Source organism: Scyliorhinus canicula, chromosome 21, assembly GCF_902713615.1.
Source record: "Scyliorhinus canicula chromosome 21, sScyCan1.1, whole genome shotgun sequence".
NCBI classification, from domain to species: domain Eukaryota; kingdom Metazoa; phylum Chordata; class Chondrichthyes; order Carcharhiniformes; family Scyliorhinidae; genus Scyliorhinus; species Scyliorhinus canicula.
In genome coordinates, this window is record NC_052166.1 from 35,290,396 (window position 1) to 35,315,856 (window position 25,461).

General features: G+C 41.8%; 1 protein-coding gene across 3 annotated transcripts in view; it reads right to left on the bottom strand.

Annotated features, from left to right (window-relative positions):
- Positions 1-25,461, bottom strand: part of man1b1b (mannosidase, alpha, class 1B, member 1b) — a 74,185-nt gene that overhangs the window by 35,126 nt on the left and 13,598 nt on the right. For all 3 annotated transcript variants that reach the window (XM_038782511.1, XM_038782513.1, XM_038782512.1), the window contains exons 4-8: positions 17,562-17,665; positions 11,427-11,587; positions 7,246-7,349; positions 3,304-3,489; positions 2,604-2,752 (exon numbers count right to left, since the gene is read on the bottom strand). In XM_038782511.1, the coding sequence (XP_038638439.1) occupies positions 2,604-2,752; positions 3,304-3,489; positions 7,246-7,349; positions 11,427-11,587; positions 17,562-17,665 (704 nt within the window). The remainder of the gene's footprint in view (positions 1-2,603; positions 2,753-3,303; positions 3,490-7,245; positions 7,350-11,426; positions 11,588-17,561; positions 17,666-25,461) is intronic.

Consider the following 25,461-nt stretch of genomic DNA (forward strand, 5'->3'; position numbering starts at 1 on the left):
CAAGTTTGCAGATGACACTAAGATGAGTGGTAAAGTGAAAAGTGCAGAGGATACTGGAAGTCTGCAGAGGGATTTGGATAGGTTAAGTGAATGGGCTAGGGTCTGGCAGATGGAATACAATGTTGACAAATGTGAGGTTATCCATTTTGGTAGGAATAACAGCAAACGGGATTATTATTTAAACGATAAAATATTAAAGCATGCCGCTGTTCAGAGAGACTTGGGTGTGCTAGTGCATGAGTCACAGAAGGTTGGTTTACTAGTGCAACAGGTGATTAAGAAGGCAAATGGAATTTTGTCCTTCATTGCTAGAGGGATGGAGTTTAAGACTAGGGAGGTTATGTTGCAATTGCATAAGGTGTTAGTGCGGCCACACCTGGAGTATTGTGTTCAGTTTTGGTCTCCTTACTTGAGAAAGGACGTACTGGCACTGGAGGGTGTGCAGAGGAGATTCACTAGGTTAATCCCAGAGCTGAAGGGGTTGGATTATGAGGAGAGGTTGAGTAGACTGGGACTGTACTCGTTGGAATTTAGAAGGATGAGGGGGGGATCTTATAGAAACATTTAAAATTATGAAGGGAATAGATAGGACAGATGCGGGCAGGTTGTTTCCACTGGCGGCTGACAGCAGAACTAGGGGACATAGCCTCAAAATAAGGGGAAGTAGATTTAGGACTGAGTTTAGGAGGAACTTCTTCACCCAAAGGGTTGTGAATCTATGGAATTCCTTGCCCAGTGAAGCAGTTGAGGCTCCTTCATTACATGTTTTTAAGGTAAAGATAGATAGTTTTTTGAAGAATAAAGGGATTAAGGGTTATGGTGTTCGGGCCGGAAAGTGGAGCTGAGTCCACAAAAGATCAGCCATGATCTAATTGAATGGCGGAGCAGGCTCGAGGGGCCAGATGGCCTACTCCTGCTCCTAGTTCTTATGTTCTTATGAACCATGGTTAATTCTACCTACTCCATCCAACTCATCAAAATATAACACTTCAACAGACACTTCCAAGAAGATTAACTAACTCAGTTCAAAATGAAAATCAACACTGAGCCCTTAGGTCCAAATGGTTCAGTAATACAGTAGTCCCCCGTTATACCGCGCTCCGCAATACCGTGGTTCGCGATATATGGCGGGGGGGGCTTATGGACCCCAACTGTCAGCTTCCCTCTCCAGATTAAAGTGAGCCGGCCGCTGAAATTGACACTGCCGGCTGAAATTGACACTGCGGGCTGCTCCTCTCACACTGAGATTCAGTGAGAGAGGAGCAGCTCACACAGCCTTGCCTTTGAAACTGACATGCAGCGCAGGGTGCAAGCGCGTGCGGCAGATGGGGTGCAGACAGCAAGACCTTGTAAGTTCCTGGTAAGTTTCTGTGGGTTGTTTTAATTAGATCCACGATGGGGGTTTTAAATTTCTTAAAAATCTATGCATGCGCTTCCCATTGTGAGTCTACGGGGGTCTGACCTGTCTGACGGGGAAGCGCATGCATAGATTTTTAAATACATTTAAAACCCCCATCGTGGATCTAATTAAAACAACCCACAGAAACTTACCAGGAACTTACAAGGTCTTGCTGTCTGCACCCCATCTGCCGCACGCGCTTGCACCCTGCGCTGCATGTCAGTTTCAAAGGTAAGGCTGTGTGAGCCGCCCCCCCGTAGACTCACAATGGGAAGCGCATGCATAGATTTTAAAATAAATTTAAAACCCCATCGTCGATATCCGCGGCTCGGATGCAACGGGGGTGGCTGTCTTGGACCCCAACACCCGCGTTATATAGGGGGACTACTGTACACAGGTTACTGAGGAAGGAGGGAAACTCACAGGTTCCACTTTGACTATCTGTCAAGAAGAATCATAAATACGGTCACAATTTTCAAAGCATATTACTTAGAAAATTGGGATCCAATTCACAAAACAGTAAATAATCACAGAATTGTCGGAGGCCATTCAGCCCATCCTGTCTGCACCGACTCGGTGAATAAGCAATTAGTGCCATTCTCAGTTCTCCCCATAATCGTGAACATTGTTCTTTTTTAAGAGTCAAGACCCTGCACATTATGCTGATATACCAGACATATAACCTTCTCTTGAAATGAAAAATGAAAATCGCTTATTGTCACGAGTAGGCTTCAATGAAGCTACTGTGAAAAGCCCCTAGTCGCCACATTCAAGGCACCTGTCCCGGGAGGCTGGTACGGGAATCGAACCGTGCTGCTGGCCTGCTTTAAAAGCCAGCGATTTAGCCCAGTGAGCTAAACCAGCCCCAGCTCTTAATGAGAGTACAAGCAGCAGATTGTTCTAACTATATGGCATGTAAAACATGTGCCCACCTGATAGTCAACACTGGAGGTCAATCCATCCTAATGTAAACGTCAGATTCTTTGACAAGTGGATTACTGAGGCCATTTTCACCACATTGTGCTGAATTGCTTTAAACAAAATAATTAACCTGCAGCTTTGACATGTTACATATATTCAGAAAAATAAGGAGATAGGAATGGCACTTGTTCAGGCTATTACTATTTTGTATCAGCAATTTCTTTAACATCAGACATTAAATAACTACAAATGAGCTCAATTACAGTAAAAGAAAAATCCTTACTGCTTTTTCGAGGAAGACCTGGTCTCCAGTCAGATTGTATACGCTAAGTAATCCACCCAGAATACGAATTGTCGTCTCGAACAAATTCACATCCACTTTTTTACCAAGGTTCAGTTCATCAACCACCCACTTCTTGGCTTCCTCAAATTCTAAATGTACAAAATAATAAGTTAGCTACATACACTTTTAAAGAGAATTTAGAAATGTAATGACTTGATATCACAGGTAACTTTCCGCAGTATAGAACGTTCAACTGATCCGTTAAAAAAAAAAATCAATTGTCAAATGTTTTCTCTTTGACCTAAAACACAAATTAATTCATTTAAAGGCTGTTTCTATGATGAAATGAGGCAGATCAGTGCTAAAGAAAAGGAAAATTTAGCAAATACACCAACAAATTATTATTAAATGCTCCAAGGTATAATAGCCAGGTGAAAGAAAAACTCCTTGTTTTGGTGCCTCAGCACTCTACTTAACCCTCAGTCTTATGGGAATTCCTTGAAATGAGCAAACAGTACAAACCCTGACAACTCCAATTTTCTAAATTTAGAAAGCGCAAATACGACGCAATAATAAAGAACCACTGCTTATCAATGAGAAAGATCTTGATTTCTTCAGCTTTTTTAAAGCTTACTGCCATAGATACATAAATGTCAATGGAAAATCATGATATTTCTGTTACACAAATCAATGACTTCACCTTCATGCTGTCCCAGAATCCACATTGTGTCCAAGGCGTCAACAAGAGTCAGTCCTAGGCCAAACCATTCACTGTAAGTCTTAGAAATGGGCTTCAGCTCATCGTGACCCCAGGCATACTGTTTATATCCCTTCCATGCATGCTGGAATGCTTCGATCACTGCAATCTGTCGGTCATTCAGAGCTCCTGTAAGAGAACAAAACCAACTTCAAGAAGATGCTGCAGCAGGAATGGGTTCTGATGTGCTACGGCTTATCTGCAGATTGAAGATTTTTTTTAAAACTTAGCGTTATCCTTGAAAAAGCAGAGTTTCAAAATGGCCCAGTTCACTCTTCCACCTGATCCCCCTGGCTATTTTGCTCCCCACCTCTACTGGTTCTCGTTAGGAACGGTTTTGACTTGTGTTGGCAGGTTTCCAATACCTCAACTTTAAAGGCAAGCAGACCTTTTAGACAGAGTTCAGTCCTGTTTCTCGCTTGGTGACCACACACAAACTCTGGAGTAACTAAGTGGTAATTAGTAGTTGGGGGTCTTTCCTTTTCCCTAATCATATGGTCACGGTTGCAGATGATACCAGACTAAAGAAGGACATTTGAATAGCACTCTTTACAACCACAGAACAGCTCAAAATACTTGACAGCCAATTATATGTTTCAAGTGCAGTCTGATGCAAAAGCATCAGTGAAATAGTAGGCGGCAATGTAAATTGCGCAAGGCACAATATTTACTGAACATAAATTTATCACATAGCCAAATTACGCCACATCGAAAGAAAAACTTTGGTACTGTGTGCGCTTCCTGAATTGTATTGGAATAACAAAGAATAAAGTCAAAAGTTTCCTGGGAGTTTAAGTAGATTTAAACCCTCAACATGTTCAAACAAGCAGCAAATAAAATCAACACACAATATTGAATAAGAAGTCAGCCTTGGCTTAGTGAGTTGCATTCCTATCCAAGTCAGATGGGTTCAAGTGCCATTTCAGAAATCCAAACACTTTATTGAGTGTAGTGTCAAGGGAGTGCTGAACTGTGGGCAGCATAATTTCTTAATAGAGGTATCCAAATTTAAATATCTATTTTCTCAGGTGGATGCAAAAGCTCTTGTGGCCCTATTTAAAAGAAAGCTGCAAAATTCTCCCTGGTGCCCTGGTTAAATTTTATCACGCAACCAAAACCAGTAAAAGCATGATTTGATCTTAAAGCTGTTTGTGGGATTGTACTATACTCAAACAAGCCACCGTGTTTCCCTACCTTAAAACAGTAACCATTGCAAAGTAGTTCATTGGCTGTAAAGTGCTTGGAATACCCTGAGGTCGTGAAAGATGCTATATAAATGGAAGTCCTCTCCTTAAATAGAGAAAACAGCAGAATAGACATCAGAAGTTGTTACATACTGTACAGCGCTATGATGAGACCACACCTAAGAGCATTCTGATCAGTTCTAATCACAGAGCAATGAGGGAAAAGGTACAGCTATAAAATATTGAAAAGAGGAGCAATAAATGCTGACCCCTAGTGTCAAAGATGAAAGAATGACGATACTTATGTTTTTACAACTTAGAAAGAGGCACTTGATGCATATGTATAGAAGAGAATGGAAAAAAGGAATTGGAGAATATTGATTGGTTAAAGGAGCATAAAAGCAAACTAGTGAAATGTAAATTTAAGACTGACGTCAGACGTTCTGCCTCATACACAAGAGTGATCAATGTGCGAAATAGGCGTGCAGGAAATGCAAGAAACAATCCTAATGACTTTTAAGAAGCAACTGAATGTTGTAATTCGTCACGTTTATGAGTGGCGTGCTATCAGAAGCCTGCAGACTAGAATAGGATCTTTTCTGATTAAAGTGTGATAATGGATTGAATGCAACATACTTGCTGTCCACAGTGCCCTTTCCTAGTCACCTACTGCCTGATTTATCCCAGCTCTTCTCAATCTTGGTGGTGACCAACATGGCTTTATTCATTATACAATTAAAATGATGCGTGCTGCAACATTTCAAAGGTACTGGACAATTAGGTGGTGCTATATACATAACAATACGTGACAAAGTTAGGTAACAAGGAACCCAGCTTTGGAAACATGGAAGAGTAACTAAAAATGCGTTTGAGGTTTTAAAACAGAGCTCCTTAATGCATGTAAAATGCTTAATTCATAAAGAATGATTAAGTTAAATATTGAGCTAAAAAGCACTTGCAATCAGCAACGTAACCTGCAAACTGCAATGTGAACTCATCGACTTACTTCAGCAACAGCAAGGTAGCCTATTTTGCTTTAAAGAAATTTCACCTCCTCAATGCTATGAAGTCATCTGAAAACTTCCTCACCCCATCGCAGAGGCAGGATTCACCCATTTGCCTCCATCTCATTTCCCTTTCTTTCGCATTTGACTTCCTATCTTTCCTCTCACCCTCAGCCTTTTACTCTATTCTTTTGCTTCCCTTCTCCCCTCCAGAGGACTACAGCTTTGCCTCATTCTCCTGACTATTCCTCCCATTCTTACCGTCCAACTCATTCCCATTTTCCTGCTGCTTCCCATCATTCCCCGATCATCCCATACCCAGTTAACTTTTTCTATGATCACCCATGTTCTCAACCTTTTATAGAATCGCTCCAGTGTAGGAGGCTATTCGGCCCAACGAGTCTGCACCGATCCTCTGAAAGAGCACACTACCTAGCGTCCCAACCTATCCCCATAACCCAATTTAAGCTATTGGACACTAAGCATCCTGTTCGCTTTCTTATGTCCTTTATAGTTCCCTCCTCTTCCCACCCCCAACTCCCAAAAACTACTTTCAGTCCCCAAGCCCTATCCCATCCTCCCCATCATCTCTTTCTCTCTTCGCTTGCTTGAATTAATTTCCTGCCTTCTAACTTTGCTCGAGCTGAAAAGTGCCCTGGTGTTCACTCCCTACATGCAGTGCCGTAGAAAACCAACCAAACAAAAACAAACCTTGGCCAAAGAGTGGATGTTTGATGAGGTCACGGTTGAATGCTATCTGCTAATGCTGAAAGAATATGCTGCTTTTGGATAGCAGCAAATAGCTCAATGACTTTGCATGTGAATCCCAAGTGAGTTAGCTTTTCTAAGTAGCCGGTAACATTGTGATACTGCAGCTGCATGGAGCTCAGGTAGCTAACTTTCAACAATGCAAATTGTGAAATGCAGTGATGTCAAATTAATAATGTTACTAATGCTCAAATTAGCAATCAGAAAATTACCTCCCTGGCACTATGTTGGCTGGACATGGATGACACAGCAGGAAATGACTATCTAGTGGAGATGGTATGAGCATAGTCCACTTGATATACAACAGCTAGAGAGGAAAATCAAGTGCTAATTTTCTAGAAAATGAGATGACAAAAGAGGAAAGAAATACTAAAAATACCAGTTATTTTAACCGAGGAAATCACTAGCAGACCTGTAGTTTTACCTGCAGTGAGTTGAGGGCACTGGTGTTGAAAGGGTGATAGGGATACATAAGTGGTGAACATCATTGGAAATACGCCAGCTCAGAAAAAGTGTCCTTAGCTACTGTTATACAAAAAGAAATCAAGTGTACACGTCACAGCAGAATACAGCTTTCAAACCTCCATAACAGCCAGATTCCCAAGAAGATTAATTCAGATGAATTAGCTGGTGAATATCTCAGTGTCAGACACTTTATTTTGTAGCCAGTTCAACTTCCAAGGATTCCAAATTTATCCAGGGGGGTCTGGAGATATTCAAATTGAAATCTACTCGGCAGAAAATACATCCAAGTAGACATGACCAATGATGTTGAACCAAAGCTTGGAAAATAGTACTATCCTTCGAAATGACCTACTGCCCTCAAATCCTCAGATGCCTCTTGCTGCTCATTAAATTGGTGATTATAACCACATTAGAATGAGAGGCTTTGACTGCCAGTACAAGTATACCTTATAGGGGCATGCTACCTGGTTCTTTGAGGCTTGCATTTTCATTAGGCACTGGCTCCTCTTTTTTTGTATCGGGTAACGCTGGAGTAACCTGTTCAGGTTCAATCTTCATTCCACGCCAACTGCAAGCAAAGAAATTATAGTTATGGATAGAAGGCTTCCATGCGAGAGTGGAGAGAGAGAGCAAGGTTGATATGCAAGCAGCCAAAGTTGGAGTCGAAGGGTGGGTTGAACAGGGAACACGGAGAACGAAACTCAAAAGCAGTGTCATTATTGCAGAGGGAGCAGATTAAGTGCTATTCACTTAATTGTTGTTTTACTGTTGATTATTCAATCAATGGCAACTTTGATTGTAATTCAGATTGTTAAAACGTCAAATCTGTGATCTTAGCTGACCGTCTTATCAAATTTTTCGAGATCAGTTTCTCAGATTTGCAGTTCAGTGGTATGTGTTTTAGTGGTCACAGCGTCTCGGTGATTTGGATACCACTGGATTGATTTCCAGCACCCCACCCCTGGGGGAGGGGGGGGGGGGGCATAGCTATTTCTGCAACTACAAACATGTTGCCTTCCTTATGCCAAGGTATCGCTGAACGGGTGTGGAATATCCTGCAAGAGCACATGGAACAGCAAGAAGTTGTGATCTACAAAAAAAAAGACAGTAGCTAGAGAAAGGACAGGGAACTATGAAATAGAAAACTAAACTGCATCCTGAACAAATTTCAATGCAGTGAGCGAGGCAACAGTCAATTCCACTGAGGCCAATTTATAAAGACGACAGTCTGTTCTTCATCACTTCTTCTATTTAAATTGCGATAATTAACACTTTAGGCACTAAGATGTCATTCCACTATGTTATTTTATGTTGCTCAGCTCAAATTGAGTCCCCCGATTTGTTTTGAATTATTGAATAGACTGTACTCTCTGGAGAAAAGCTTTGATGTAGTAGCTCATTAATCTGCATACCATTAACTTGTTTTGGCAGTGAGTCATAGAATTTATAGTGCAGAAGGAGGCCATTCAGCCCATCGAGTCTGCACCGGCCCTTGGAAAGAGCACCCCACTCAAGCACACAACTACTCCACCACCCCATCCCCTTAACCCAGTAACCCCAATTAACCTTTTGGATACTAAGGGCAATTTAGCATGGCCAATCCACCTAACCCGCATATCTTTGGACTGTAGGAGGAAACCAGAGCACCCGGAAGAAACCCACGCACACACGGGGAGAACGTGCAAACTCCACACAGACAGTGACCCAAGCCGAGAATCGAACCTGGGAACCCTGGAGCTGTGAAGTAACCACTATTCTACCGTGCTGCCCTGTCTTCAGAGTTCCCAAATTCTCTCTCAAAATCATGCCTTTACTTTCATTCAGTTGCTTCAATAATATGGCGAAGTCAAAACATTCATGTTCCCCAATGTCCTTTGGAGCCAATTTAGTTAATTGGGGGCCAACACTAATGAAGCCCAATACAGAAAAGCTACAATTTACATTAAGAGGAAAAATTATTTGGAATTACCTAGCATATTTTCTCCTATTGAAACCTTTCTTTGGTCATCTTTAAAATGTTATTAACATTGTTTAAAGAACAAGGGCTGCACTTTCCTCCAATTGTTCATTTATTTATTTATTTTTAAATTACCTCTCGGATGAAATCCAGTTGTAGCCAGATTTTTTTTTTCCACTAAAACCTATGGCAGTTTTTAAAAATAGTCTGATCAACTGATCAAAATAACACCGGTTCTTTAAAGCCCAGAGAAATCACGTTTAGTCGGAATGAATAGAAGGAAATCAAGTATCTCACAGCCCCTTTCGATGTGGAGGAAGAACATATTGTAACCCCGAGCTGACATTATACATCAAGCTTCCAGCCACAGATGCAGTGATGGTAGATGCAGTTGAAAAATTCATAATTTCATAACTATCAAAATCCCAAAATAGTTCCAATCATTACATTTTTTTTTAAAAAATTGAACAGTCAGGCCCAGAATGTAGGACAAGGTTGAAAAAAGTAGAAGATAAAGAACAAAATAAATCGGAGATTAGTGATTAGGTGAGGCACTATGGCTGAACTTTAAACATCTTAGTATTGTAGAGCAAAGCAAATGGAGATGAGGACTTCCAGATTATGACATAACAGTATGGAATATAGTAGAACAGGAGGAATATACTAAAGTAGGAGATTGTAGGCTCAGTGGGGATCAAGGAGTGTGCCTTCAAAAAGTGGAAAGAACAGTGAAGCCAAGTTCACCCACCTTTTATGGATTTGCACTTGGATGCTCTTGCCAACTTTCTGTTTAATAAAAATTATAGTTGAACGTGCTGCAAATGCTGGAGATCAGCCTCGAAAAGCCCATCAATTTGTTTGAACAAAGAACAGGACGATACAAGAACAGGCCCTTACAGTGGAGGCCATTCGGCCCATCTAGTCTGCACCAGCCCTTGGAAAGAGCACCCCACCCAAGTCCACACCTCCACCCCACCCAACCTTTTTGGATACGAAGGGCAATTTAGCATGTCCAATTCACCTAAACTGCACATCTTTGGACTGTGGGAGGAAACCGGAGCACCCGGAGGAAACCCACGCAGACACAGGGAGAACGTGCAGACTCCGCACAGACAATGACCCAAGCCGGGAATCGAACTTCGGACCCTGGAACTGTAAAGCAAATCTGCTAACCACTGGGCTACCATGTCACCCATATCTTAAAAACAGATATATAAAATAAAGAGCGGTTGGGGGGAGTTTTTGCCTAATAGAGCAATTCAAAATAGTGAACAGAAAAAGATCACATGGCCCATCAAGTATGTTATTCAATGTCAGCCTGACCTTGGCCTGACAGCAAAGTACAATAGCTGGTTACTTATTATGTCACCAGCAAATTCTGCAATTAAGATGTCAGTCGAGTGCTGAATGCTTAACGTTCCGTACAAAATCAAAGATAGCAACAACACTGAGCTGGTCTCTCGATTTTATGCATTCATGGCATTATAGGTCCACCAATTCAATAAAAATTCAAAGGCTATATCTGGTGAAATAAATAGGCCCTATATCAAAGTGACTGAAACATGTATCCGATTAACTTTTTGCAGCAGATTTATTCAATTTCTTTCACAGCCAAATTCAGTTATTTTGATTTTGCCAGTGAAAACAGACAGAATTACTAACAGCACTAAACAAGACGAATATGAATTTGTGTCTAAAACCTAGATATCCTGCAGAATTCAGCTTAGTCTGTGGCTGCAAGGGGAAAGGGAGAGCCAGCATGGAGAGGGTTGAGAATAGAGGGGGGGGGGGGGGGGGGGAAAGAGTTATAGAAAAGGAGGGAAAATCGATTATATATGGCTGTCATGAGAAAAACACAGACATATACAGGCTGGGGCAGAAGAGGGAAACAACAATAGTCAAGGCTCAATATCTGATCCAAGAAAGTTGCACCTGAAGGCACGGTAGCATGGAAGCACGTGCTTCACACGCCAGGGTCCGAGGTTCGATTCTCGCTTGAGTCACTGTCTGCATGTTCTCCCTGTGTCTGCGTGGGTTTCCTCCACTTTCCTCCCACAAGTCCCGAAAGATTTGCTGTTAGGTTAATTGGACACTCTGAATTCTCCTTCTCTGTACCCGAACAGGCGATTACGAGATTTTTCACAGTAACTTCATTGCAGTGTTAATGTAAGTCTACTTGTGACACTAGTAAAGATTATTTAAAAATAATTTTGTTCCACAGCTTCAGCAACCAAATGAGGTGTGCCCCGGAGGGAAGCATTAGATGGGCTTCCTCAGATGTTCGATGTTTTAGAAGAGCTTGGATTTTATAAGCACAGCAGAGTGCCGTTAAATGCAAACTAAAGATTTTGTATCAGAGAGGAAAACCCAAACCACAGAAAGCAGCTTTCGTCTAGTGGAGATGAAACAGTTGCATTCGAATTGAGGTAATGAAGCCCTGAGGATAGGGCACGGTAAAATCGTAAAGTTTTGAGTTATTAATGGTAAGAGATAGCAGCTACTGCCCTGCTGGCTAAAGACATGAAAGTAAAACAAGTTTGGAAGAAACAATATTTCTACTGCTTCATAGAACAGCCTGGACATCATGATGTAGCAATCCAGCCAATCCACTGGACTCAATGGTTGTCATGCACCTTGAAGGACATTGATAAAGCCACAAGTGATAGTAGGGTATCATTCATCGAATACCTGATCATATTGTCTTTTTCCTCCTCCTCCTTGTCGTTGGATATAGTTCCAGCTTCATTTTCTTTCTGAACAATTTTAGGTTCCTCTGCATTTTCTTGCTTCGACAATCTCTTCTGTAAAACTGGTGGCCCTCGCTTATTCAGATTTGGTCTTCTAGGTTTCTGGATTAAAACACACGTTAGTTAAAAATAGACTAAAATTTCCCATAGCATTTTATTGGTAATAATTAAGAAAAGTGCTCTGCATCGGTACCAATCCTGTGCAGTTCATAAAACAGTGTACCTTTCACTGTCAAAACAAACAATACCTCATGATTATAATGGTACTGTGCGTTGCTAAAGACCTAGAAAAAGCTCACGTTATTTAACATTCCAATAATGGATACATTGTCAACAAATATATTTTTCATTTACAATAATCATAGTAAAGCAATGTATGCTTTCTCAAATCTTTGGCAGAATAGTAAGCAATAAGTTGCCAAAAGCAAACAGCAACTGAGAAGAACATCGTTTAAAAAAAAATTATTTCCTGAGATGTGGATGTGACTGGCAAGACCAGCGTTTAATGCCCATCTCCAATTACCCTCGAGAGTGTGGTGGTGAGCCACCCTCTTTAACCATTGCAGCCCACAAGATGAAGATATATTCAGTGCTGTTAGACAGTGGTTTTCAAGATTTTGACTCAAAGACATTGAAGGAACAGTGGCATATTTCCATGTCAGGGTGATGTGAATTGGAGGTGTTTGCATTCCCAGGTACCTGATGCCCTTCTAGATGGGAGTAGCTGTGGGTTTGGAAGGCGCTGCCTAAGAAACTTTGGTGTGTTGCTGTAGTGAATCTTGCAGATTATACACACTGCTGCCATTATCCATTCCTGGTGGAGAAAGTGAATGTTTAAGGTGGTGGACAGGGTTCTGATCAAGCAGGCTACTCGGTCCTGGATGGGGTTGATCTTCTCGAGTGTTGGAGCAGCACTCATCCAGACAAGTAGAGATGTTGCTTTTTCTTTTGATAGGATGTGGGCTTCCTGGCTAGGCCAACATTTATTGCCCATCCCAAATTGCCCTCGAGAAGATGGTGATGAGCTGCCTTCTCGAACTGCTAGTTATTTAGTGTAGGTACGCCCACATTGCTCTTAGGGAGAGAGATTTTTGAATCAGCAACAGTTAACGAACAGTTGTATAGTTCCAAGTCAGAATGGTACGTGACTTGGAGAGGAACCTGCAGATGGTGATGTTCCCATGCAGCTACTTCTCTCGTTCTTCTAGATGGAAGAGTTTTTGGGTTTGAAAGGAGCCTTAGTGAGCTATATTGCACCACTGGCGTATCCCTTGTGAGCATTGGACATGTTTTGGGGAGACATGGGGCAAGTCACTCATTACAGAATATCCAGTCTCTGACCTGTTCTTTCAGCCACATTAAGTAATTTAGCTGGTTCAGTTAAGCTTCTGGTTAATGTTAACCCCTGGGATGTTGACAATGGGCAATTTAGCAAGGTAATGCCATTAAATAGGAACATGGGAATGGAGTAGGGCATTCAGCTTCTTGAGTCAGCACCACCATTCAACTAGATCATGGCTGATCTTCCCCTTCATCATCCCACACTATTCACATACCCCTGATGCCATTGGGTCCCAGAAATCTATGATCAGCCATGATTGTACTGAATGACTGAGCAGGCTCGATGAGCTGAATGGGCTATTTGTGTGTTCCTATGGACCTCTTGTCTTGAACATATTCAGAAACTGAGCATCCACTGCCCTCTTGAGCTAGACGTCCACAGTCACCACCCTCTGACTGAAAAACATCCTCATCCTTCCTGGATCCACCTCATAGAGCCTGCAAACATACTATACATTTTGATTTGGTCCACTCTCATTCTTCTAAACACCACAGAATACTGGCCCAGACGCTCAATCTCTCCTCATATGATAAAACTGTCATTCCAGGATTAGCCTGGTGAACCTTTGCTGTACTCCCTCTGGGGTCAGTATATCTTTCCTTCGGTCAGGAAACAAAACGGAACATAATACTCCAGATGTGGTCTCACCAAGGCTCTATACAACTTCAGCAAGATTTCCTCACTGCTACCCTCAAAACACCTTGATAAAGGTTAACATACCATTTGCTTTCCTAATTGCTTGCTGCAGCTGCACGTTAACTTTCAGTGACTAATGAACAAGAGCACCCATTTCCCAATCTCTTCCCATTTAAGAAATAATCTGCATTTCTGCTTTTCCTACCAAAGTCGATAGCTTCACATTTTTTAACATTAAATTCCATCTTGCCACTCACTCAGTCTGTACAAATCGCCTTGATGCCCCTTTGCAAGACTCACATTCTCACCAAGCTTTGTGTCATCAGAAAACATGGAAATATTACATTTGGTCCCCACATCCAATTCATTGCTCTGTATTGTGAATAGCTGGGGTCCAAGCACTGATCCTTATGGTACTCCACTAGTCACACCTTGCAACACTATAAGATCATAAGACATAGGAGCAGAATTAGGCCACTCGAGAATGACCCATTTCTCTCTACTCGGTTTTCTGCCTGTTAACCTCTGTCAAGGGGAGATGGTCATATTCTCTCTTGTTGGAGATGATCATTGCCGGCACTTGTGTAGTGCAAATGTTACTTGCCACTTATCCGCCCAAACTTGAATATTGCCCAGGTCTTGCTGCACGCAATATCTGAAGAGGTGCAAATGGCACTGAACTCTGTGCAATCATTAACGAACATCAAGGATTCTTTAATGCCACACTCTGTCAAATGCTGCCTTGGTGTCAAGAGCAGTTACTCTCACCTCACCTCTGGCATTCAGCTCATACGTCCATGTTTGGACCAAGGCTGTACTGAAGTCTGGGTCTTTGTGGTCTGAGCAGAAACCAAACTGAGTTTCAGTGAGCAGCTTATTGCTGAGCAGGTCATTGCTGAGTAGGTGCCGCCTAATAACACTGTTGACAAAACTTTCCATTTCTTTGCTGTTGATTGAGAGTAGACTAACAGGGCAGCAATTGACAGATTGCATTTGTCCTAATTTTTGTGGTCAGGATACACCTGGATAATTTTCCACTTTGTTGGAAGCTGTACCGGAACAGCTCGATTAAAAGCACAGCTTGTTCTGGAACATAAGTCTTTAGCACCAGGGAGTTATCAGGGTTCATAGCTTTTGTTGTATCCATATGAAATCAGCTGTTTCTTCACATCACATGAAGTGAATCGAATTGACTGAAGACCGGTTTCTGTAATAGTGGGAACTGAGAAGGACGTTGAGATGGATGATCCACACGACTCTTCTGGCTGAGGATGGCTGCAAATGCTTCATGCTCGTCTTTTGCATTCACCTGTTAGCTCTGCCATTGAGGACAAGCATGTTCATAAAGCCTCTTTCTTTCATTAGTTGTTTCATTGTCCACCACCATTGCCAAGCCACTCTTGCTGACAAACATTGAAGTTCCCAGCCAGCTACATTCTGAGCTCAAAACAATACCAAATAATACAAGGAAAAATTGTAATGTTAAATATTAATAACAAACATTGACTACTCTTTGAATTAATGCCACATTCAAGTTGTTTATTTTTAATTAGCCAATATTTTGAAATAAACCTTTTCAGAATTGCGAGGCACATGCCAAGAAGTGAGTACGGTCTTGGGTTCTTCAGATTAAACTGCTAATTTAGGTTCCTCTAACTTGGCATTTCCAAAACTGACTTCCGCAGTACTCATCCAGGCCTTCCACAGTACTCATCCAGTACTTCCACAATGCACTAAAAACCAGTCTCCAACTGGATGAGCTGGAAATAATTCAACACTGAAAGCCACAGGAAAGGCAGCGAACGAAGATGACCAGATGGTGGAGCACAACATCGGGTGAGGTAGATCGTAGCCAAGGGGGAGCGCAGGCCTGGGCAGGAAAGAGGTGAGCGGGTGCGCAGAGGCGAGAGGGTACATGTGAGAGAGAGTGATTGTATGTGACGAGACAGTGTGTGTGTGTGTGTGTGTCTTATTTCGGTTGCTTGTCTGTATGCGTGTGTGTGTGTATGTCTGATATGAGAACTGACTCTTCTGCAGTGCTCCTACTATTTATTGAATACGTGAGCGAAAGAAGTAGTATAACTCCTTCCATTAAAAATGACAAAAAATGTAAGACCATAAGACCATAAGACATAGGAGTGGAAGTAAGGCCATTCGGCCCATCGAGTCCACTCCACCATTCAATCATGGTTGATTTCAACTCCATTTACCCGCTCTCTCCCCATAGCCCTTAATTCCTCGAGAAATCAAGAATTTATCAATTTCTGTCTTAAAGACACTCAATGTCCCGGCCTCCACTGCCCTCTGTGGCAATGAATTCCACAGACCTACCACTCTCTGGCTGAAGAAATTTCTCCTCATCTCTGTTCTAAAGTGACTCCCTTTTATTCTAAGGCTGTGCCCCCGCGTCCTAGTCTCCCCTGCTAATGGAAACAACTTCCCTACGTCCATCCTATCCAAGCCATTCATTATCTTGTACGTTTCTATTAGATCTCCCCTCAACCTCCTAAACTCCAATGAATATAATCCCACTATCCTCAGACGTTCATCGTATGTTAGGCCTACCATTCCTGGGATCATCCGTGTGAATCTCTGCTGGACCCGCTCCAGTGCCAGTATGTCCTTCCTGAGGTATGGGGCCCACAATTGCTCACAGTATTCTAAATGGGGCCTAACTAGTGCTTTATAAAGCCTCAGAAGTACATCCCTGCTTTTATATTCCAAGCCTCTTGAGATAAATGACAACATTACATTTGCTTTCTTAATTACGGACTCAACCTGCAAGTTTACCTTTAGAGAATCCTGGACTAGGACTCCCAAGTCCCTTTGCACTTTAGCATTATGAATTTTGTCACCGTTTAGAAAATAGTCCATGCCTCTATTCTTTTTTCCAAAGTGCAAGACCTCGCACTTGCCCACGTTGAATTTCATCAGCCACTTCTTGGACCATTCTCCTAAACTGTCTAAATCTTTCTGCAGCCTCCCCACCTCCTCAATACTACCTGCCCCTCCATCTATCTTTGTATCATCGGCAAACTTGGCCAGAATGCCCCCAGTCCCGTCATCTAGATCGTTAATATATAAAGAGAACAGCTGTGGCCCCAACACTGAACCCTGCGGGACACCACTTGTCACCGGTTGCCATTCCGAAAAAGAACCTTTTATCCCAACTCTCTGCCTTCTGTCTGACAGCCAATCGTCAATCCATGTTAGTACCTTGCCTCGAATACCATGGGCCCTTATTTTACTCAGCAGTCTCCCGTGAGGCACCTTGTCAAAGGCCTTTTGGAAGTCAAGATAGATAACATCCATTGGCTCTCCTTGGTCTAACCTATTTGTTATCTCTTCAAAGAACTCTAACAGGTTTGTCAGGCACGACCTCCCCTTACTAAATCCATGCTGACTTGTCCTAATCCGACCCTGCACTTCCATTTGTTGAACAAGAGAATTTTTTAATGACAATAAGTGCATACATATAAAAAATATAAAATGCTTTTATCAATTTGGGTTTGTATGTTTTTACCTATTGCACAAATACACTCAATTTTTTGTGGTTTAACTCGTCAACATAAGACGACTGTTTCTTAAAGTTACCATCGGGACTCTTGGGAGGTCAAAAGAGTTCCATGGCTGGAAGTTTGGGAATCTCTGCCTGGAATAGTTTACCATCTTCTCCAAGGGGAGGCAGTGGTGGTATTGTTGCTGCATTAGTAATCCAGAGACCCAGGGTAATGCTCTGAGGACCTGGGTTTGCATCCCACCACGGCAGATAGTGAAATTTGAGTTCAATAAAAGAATTAAAAGTCTAACAATGACCATCTGGTTCGCTAATGTCCTTTAGGGAAGGAAATCTGCTGTCCTTACCTGGTCTGGCCTACATCGGACTCCAGATCCGTAGCAATGTGACTGACTCTTGGAATGCCACTCAGTTCGGCAATTTGGTACAGGCAACAAATGCTCGCCTTACTGTTGCCATCGGCACATACTGTTCATACTCACCATCAGCCTTCCTGTGTCCAATATTTCAACAATTGTGATACTCAAGGCAGTCAAAATAAACATCAAATTACGATCAGTTCTATCTGATTGTTCAGTTACCTGTGGTTGTGTGAAAGGCAATGCCTTGGCAAATGGCACAGCTGCTTCTGGTCCAACCGCTGGCTTGGCTTGCTTCAGCTCTCCATCATGGTAACTTTCATTTGCTAAACACAAAGAAATGTACTTCTTAAAACTGTTAACAAACTTTAGTACAATCTATTATGCATGATGCTGGAAAAAAATAAGGCATAGTCTCACATTCTCAACACGTGAATTTGACATTGCTCAAGAATTAGTCTCCGTACAAAGAACTGTTTGCTTACTTGCTCAAATTGGTCAAGAGAGCAGTGTTAATTTTATAATTAATTCAAACCAACAGCTTCTGGAATCTCGAGCAAACCACCGAGTTCTGGTTGGGCTTATTAACAGTGCCAGAGAAATAGAGAAATTAGAAGAGAAAAACTGCAGCAACCACAGGAGAGTTGTCAAAGATGACTACTTCTCTCTTGGGTTTTTAAATCAGCGTTTACAAACAATCATCAGCAGAAAGGGTTGGCAAACGTTAAGAAAGTATTGATATAGTTGATAGTTAATAAATATTTAAAACTATCTATGAAATTACCAGTTTCGAAGTTTCAATTTGTATGCGACAATCATATTCTCAAGTGAAATCATCCTGCAATCGTGCCAATGGAAATCACTTCAAGACTGCAACCATGTTTCTACAAATATTTAATGTCAAGTACTCGTTTTCAAATCCATTGTCAAAGTCTTTCAAATTACAACTAGTGAATGCTTTGTAGTGTTTTAACTAGAAAACAAATTGCAAATGCTTTTTTAAGTGTGCCATGATATAAAATATACACAAGTTACAAGGGCAAAGCTTTACTGGTAAAGCTTTATTAAAAAGACCGGTCGTACCAGGACCTCGAGTCACTCATAGCGAAACTAAAGTGGCAGAACAAAAATGAAGTCCCTGCCCATTCTCTCACTTGTTCCCTCACTTGTTCGGATACCACACCATTCTCCAGTACAGACATAGATAAACAATATGGGCTGCTATTAGCTGTTAGCAAATCAAGAGTACTGTCCAACGTTAGCCTGTAGCACATATATCTTAATTGAGAAATTGCCATTCTACACATTTATGCAGCTAATTTTGCTCACCTTTATCTTCAAATGGCCATAAAATCTCAGAGAAAAGTGCATTCTGTCAGTGTGCAAAACACAAAGGAATCTCACGGTTATGGGAAAATTCAGACAAGACAGAATCCAAATACAAGTCTCTTCCTAATCCATATCAATTTGAGATTTAAATCCCATGATAACCATGTGATTATGATCTTAGAAGTAACATCCGTCCTGATTTGTACACATCAAGGAACTATTGCGAATGCTGAATAGACTGGAGTATAAAAGGAATACTTCAAATATAAAAAATGTCATCCAAGTTCCATTAACCCTGTCATGTTAAAACTGGGGATGAAATGCACAAAAGATAAGTCTAGCTTTAATTCACAGGACAGCATATAGAACAAAGAATACAGCACAGGAACAGGCCCTTCGGCCCCCCAAGCCTGCGCCGATCATGTGTCCTATCTAGACCAACCGCCTGCATCCTTCTATACCCCACCTGTTCATGCGCCTATCCAGATAAGTCTAAAAGACCACTAACATATCTGCCTCAACCACCTCATTTGGCAGTGCATTCCTCACCACCATCACTCTCTTGTGTAAAACAACTTCCCTCCCCACACATTTCCACTGAAGCTTCACCCCTCACCTTGAACTTGTGCCCCCTTGTAACTGTCATTTCCGCCCTGGGAAAAACCCTCCAACTGTTCACCCTATCTATACCTAATAATTTTATAAACTTCTATCAGGTCTCCGTTTCTCTAGCGAGAACAATCCCAGCTTATTCAATCTCTCCTCATTGCTAATACCCTCCAGGCAACATCCTGGTAAACCTTTCCTGTACTCTCTCCAAAGCCTCCACGTCCTTCTGGTAGTGCAGTCACCAGAATTGGACACGGTATTCCAAATGTGTCCTAACCAACATTCTATATTATTGTAACATCGTTTTCGAGCTTTTATACTCGATACCCCGTCCTAGCACCATTTCCACCTGTGCTGTCACTTTTAAGGATCGGTGGACCTGCACACCCAGATCTCTGTGCGTCTCTATGCTCCTGATGATTCTGCCATTTATTTTATAGCTCCCACCTGAATTGGATCTACCAAAATGCATCACCTCGCATTTGTCCGGGTTAAATTCCACCTGCCATTTCGTTGCCTAATTTTGCAGCCTATCTATATCCTGTTGTATTGTCTGAAACTTCATTACTATCCGCAACTCCTGCAGTCTTAGTATCATCCGAAAACTTGCTAATCAGACCCGCTATGTTTTCTTCCAAGTCATTTATATATATATTACAAAGAGCAGAGGTCCCAGAACTGATCCCTGCGGAACGCCACTAGTTACATATCAGTTTCTTTGGTTTATAATTTAATTTTGTTATTAAACAGGAGACTTTAATAATACTGTACTAAGAACTACTCTTTAAAATTTCAATCAATTACATTTAGGACTCTTCCTTTGTAGTTGCACAAATGTTTAAGCAGTTAAATCAAAGCACATGATGAAAGCAGAAGAACTTGCATGTGGCGCCTTTCCTTGGAACATAGGAATAGAAGGGCATTCAGTCCCTTCAATCTGTCCTTCCTTCAATTCGATCTTGGCCACCTGTACCTCAACTCTATTTATATGCCTTTGATCCATATCCTTTGATACCCTTACCCGACTCAGATCTACTGATTAGGCTTGGAACGGCCAAATGACACTGTACCCACAGCCTTTTGGGGAGGGAACCCCACATTTCCAATTCCCTTTGTGTGAAAACGTATTTCCTGATTTGACTTCTGAATGGCCTACTTCGGATTTAGATTGTGCTTCCTAGCTCTAGATTCCACAACCAGAGTATAGAGTTTCTCTGGACCTAGTCCACATCCTCACCTTTTTCAACACCTCACTTAGGTCACACTCGAACTTCTAAATTCAAGGAAATAGAAATCAAGTTTATGAAATCTATCCTATCTTGATGGTCTAGTATAATTCTGCACTGCATCTGCTGCAGAGCCAATAAATATATCCTTCCTGACAAACTTCCTGAGGTGTAGTGTTTAAAACTGAATGCAATATTACAAGGTTCTGAAGTATGTCATGATATAAAATACATACAAGTCATAACTGCATGGAAACGATTGAGCCTAAATGTAATACTGATACATCTTTAGTATGCAGCACCCAGAGATTTGGTACAGTGATGCATAACTTCCTCCCCCCTCGTATTCCAGTCTCAAGGCTGTACCTGTGCAAAAATTTGCATGGGAACCTTGTCAAATGCCTTTCACGATCTTACAATATCCCGAATATGTTCACAGTCACAATCCTCAGGATTGCAGAAGCAAGTTCTATCACCGGGAAAAGAAAAACTTTGGATCACTATCGAATGTATGCCCCAAAAACATGCATTAGTGTCAAAAGTGAGCATGGTAGGGCACAGCCATGATAGCATTTGGGGGTCAAAAAGAAAAACTGTACAACGGTCAATCTTTCGACTCTTGCATGATGAATGATCACTTGATCACGACGCCAGAGGGCTGGTGACACCTGTGAAACTGTGCCAGAGGAATGAGTATGGCCAAGAGACAGATGCAGAAAACTGTTTAGGATAGGGGTGGATAAAACTTATAAAAACTTGTATCATTGAAGAAACCTCAGCTGCACACCTGCTAGTTAATTTCCCACATCCTCTACTGCAGTTGTGAAAATGTAATCACGTCACATATTCCACACTAGAATATTTTTTTTTGAGTGCAACTAGTTGGCGCTGAATATTAATTGCCTGTAATACAGCAATGTTACGTGCAATAACAAGTCCTGCTTTGCAAGTACTTCAACAAGGCATAGCAAAATATATATAATTTATATTATTGTCGCAAGTAGGCTTACATTAAACTGCAATGAAGTTACTGTGAATTCAGAAATGTCCAGTTCACCAAATAGCACGTCTTTCAGGATTTGTGGAAGGAAACTGGAGAAAATCCACGCAGACACGGGGAGAACGTGCAGACTCCACACAGACAGTGACCCAAGCCAGGAATCGAACCTGGACCCTTGAGCTGTGAAGCAACATTGCTAAGCACTGTGCTACTGTACCACCATATGGCCTGGCATGGAGTGTCTTCACGTACAAAGACATTTGGGTGTATTTTGGGTATAATTAGGATCAGCTGAAGGAAAGATGTTTTTGTTTCCCTTTTGAGAAGTAGGAGAATGGATTGGAAATAAATATTTCGGCCCCATAACATGTAGCCAGACCCATACATAGCCATGTAATGGTGATATAAATATCAAACCTAATGGCAGCAACATCTGCTGCCAAAATAATTCATTTTTTTATTTGCAGAGCTATTCAGCTGTAGAGCAGTGGGAATCACGTTAGTGTAAAATGACTTGATTGATTGTTGTACTTCAAGATTATAAAATGAACAAATAACTTTCAGGGCCATAGATGCACTCGATCATGCTGCAGATGCAATGACTGTTCTCCGACTTTCGACTCCTGTTACAGGGCTCAGCTTTCTGCAATCACAGATGCGATTATAGGATTTGTAATGCTGGATAAATCTGAAAAGTCTACGGTTGTATTTCAAGGATTTGATTCAGAACAACATTAGCAATATTTAACCATGTGGTTACAGGACTCCAACCCCCCCCCCCCACTCTAAATTCTTCATTAATATGTCATATGCAGCCTGCCATGTGTAAATCATATTATTGCACATTTCCATTGGACGATACAACATGTTTTAAGGAACTGATGTTTATGGTAGCATAATAACATGACGGATCCATGCTCTGCTAAGGAGCACAAAGTGCTGACAAGTTCCTCCTGCATTCTAATTGAAAAGAAAAATCATCAGTAAACGGCGCAATAAACTGGCCACCAACACAGACCATGATCCAGACTGAAAAGCTTCAGGGCTCACTTAAAATTCCAATAATCTCTCCTGCTGTTGTTCACATCAGTGAATGGTGTCACTGTGAGAAATACACATGGCAACCCCAGATCAAAAATTGCAAGAGTGGAGCATTGCAGGGTCAGGGAATATATTCGAGTGAGGGTTCGCTACATTATAGATTTTCAAGAAAGTTGGGGGTTATGGTGAAAAATGGAGTTGGAGCCACAATCGGATCAGCCATGGTTTTACCCAATTGCTGAGCAGGCTTGAGGGGTTAAATGGCTACAGTTAAGACTTAGGCGATGGCAATTATGTTCCAAATTAAATCTATGGGGTGTGCTTCGTCGTTGAAAGCAACTTCCTTCTTTAAGGTTGCATAATACACAAACTTCACTTTAAATGTTCTAACTTACTGATCCCAAAGAAGTGAAGGAATGCTGGCATGATAGTGTGCCTATCGATCTGTTTTCATTTGTGATAACTTCTACTAAACAGAATGGCTATTTTTGGTTCTCCTTGGCTAAAATGCAAATATGGCAGAGGTGCACAACTGGCAGCAGTGTGTCAACAGCCATTATACACTCTGATAGATTCTTTGTTCCAGTAGCCAATTAAGTCAATCCACTACTAGGCCAAGTTTTATTTCCAGTGACTGTATTCCCAGTTACAAGGGTAAAGCTGCAATTTACATCTACATCTATACTTTTGCAGCGCTCACCATATCAAATGTTTGGGAATGCAAATTAGATCCTTGATAATTTATAACCATGGAATTCCTAAAGTGCAGGAGGCTATTCAGCCCGTCGCATCTTCACCGACCCTCTGAAAGAGCTTCCTAGCTAGCGCCCCCCCCCCCCCCAAACCAGCTTTCCCTGTAACCCCACCTAACCTTCTAACCTACACATCTTTGGACACTAAGGGGAAATTTAACATGGCAAATCTACCTAACTTCACATCTTTGGACTGTAGTGGGAAACTGGAGCACCCGGAGGAAACCCATGCAAACACGAGGAAAAGTGCAAATTCCACACAGTCACACAAGGCCGGAATGAAACGCAGGTGCTTGGCACTGTGGGGAAGCAGTGATAACACTGTGCCACTCCCTTCTTGGGGCTTTGGTCTCAAGAAACAGGTTTCACGTTTACATTTGCAAATCAGTACTTTTTAAGATCAGAAAATGGCTTACAAACTTAATTTGGAAAACCAAAGATGTAGATGTGAAATTCCATTTCACTTTACCATCAGTGGTGAACAGTTGAATTAAATGAACAGAATTTAAAGCTCTCGCCCACTGTTTCACATCCACTATATAGTTCCAAATCCCACGGGTCACATTAAAAAAAAGGCCACTTGGGGATTTAGTTGCTAACATCTGTTGCTCATGGAGAGGCATCAGACTTAATTTGCAACCATTAAGGCCTACATTCGCAAAGTGCTGTGAGGTAAAAGATTCTACGGTACCCTTCCACTGTCAGATGATGTTCCTACATTGCTTTAGCAGAGGCATGGGAGTAGGTCTCCATGCCGTCCTCTTGGCCAGGCAAGGTGTATGGTGCAGGGAGACTACAGGAGAGGAAAATAGGGAAAAAACAAAATAGGATTACTTCTCAAAAACTGCAGTTGGGCTTTATAAACATCACACTTGTTTGGCATTATAAAGATTCATTCTGTGCAAAACTAATATCAGTGTCAGTAGGATCTATGCATTAGGTCCCCAAGGTGACTATGGGTTTTGTGCATGAGGTTGTCCTTGACTGATGCATCTTAAGAGAGCTGGAGCATGTGGTGCACACAACCAACCCTCTGCCAATTTTCTGGCTTGGCTGCTGAGGAGGATCAGGAGACCGCAGTCTCTTGATTTTTACTTCTTCAAATGAATCTTCCCCCAATATTCGCATCGGCAGTTCCATATAGCCCGGACAAAATAAGCAATTCAAAATGCATCAAAATCACAGGGGTGAAGTTGACAGACACCAATCAGTAACGTTTCCATACTGTATTTTTTTTCTTTATTGTCAATGATTCCTTTCAAGTCAGGAGATGCAAAACACAATGATACCAACGGGCGAAGAAAAAGTTTTGGAGAAAAGCAAACAAAAGAATAAAACTCTAGCCAACATCCCAGAAGGAAAATTGGGAAATATATGATCCACTCCTGTAAATTTGAAGTTTGTGGTTTTTTTCAAGCAGATTTAAGTAATTTTAATAGAATGCCCATGAGGGCTTTTTTGCACAAGTTCAAGTCGAATTTAACAAATAGCTTCAAGTAAGCAAGTTCAAATATAGTGTAGGCTACGTTGAGGTTTTAGAATCATAGAATAACCTACAGTGCAGAAGGAGGCCATATGGCCCAACACGTTTGCACCGATCCTCTAAAAGAACACTTTACCCAGGCCCGGCCCACTCCCCCGCTACATCCCCATAACCCCACTTACCCTTTGGACACTAAAGGGCAATTTATCATGGCCAATCCACTGAAGCTGCACATCTTTGGACTGTGGGAGGAACCCGGAGCACCCAGAGGAAACCCACGCAAGTCACGGGGAGAGCATACAAACTCCACACAGACAGTCACCCAAAGTCGGAATTGAACCTGGGTACCTGGTATTTTGAGGCAGTGCCAACCACTGTGACACCATATTTGTTATTATTGCACCGCCATACAACAACCTCCTGGGCCGCTTGTCTTGTCAGCTTGTCTAACATTTTAGGATTCAACTGAAGTGAAACATGCTGAAGTGAAACGAGTGAAACGGATGCGGCAGTCTAAACTCCAGCCAAAGTTCAGTGTGCACAAGTTAAAACCAGATCATGAAGCTGAACACAGACAGCAGAGAAATGAAAAGCAATGATCACAAAAGTTACAGATAGTGTTTGGCCTGGCAAGGAGATGGGTATTAGAATTGGTATGAAGCAGGAGCAATTTAGCAGGATA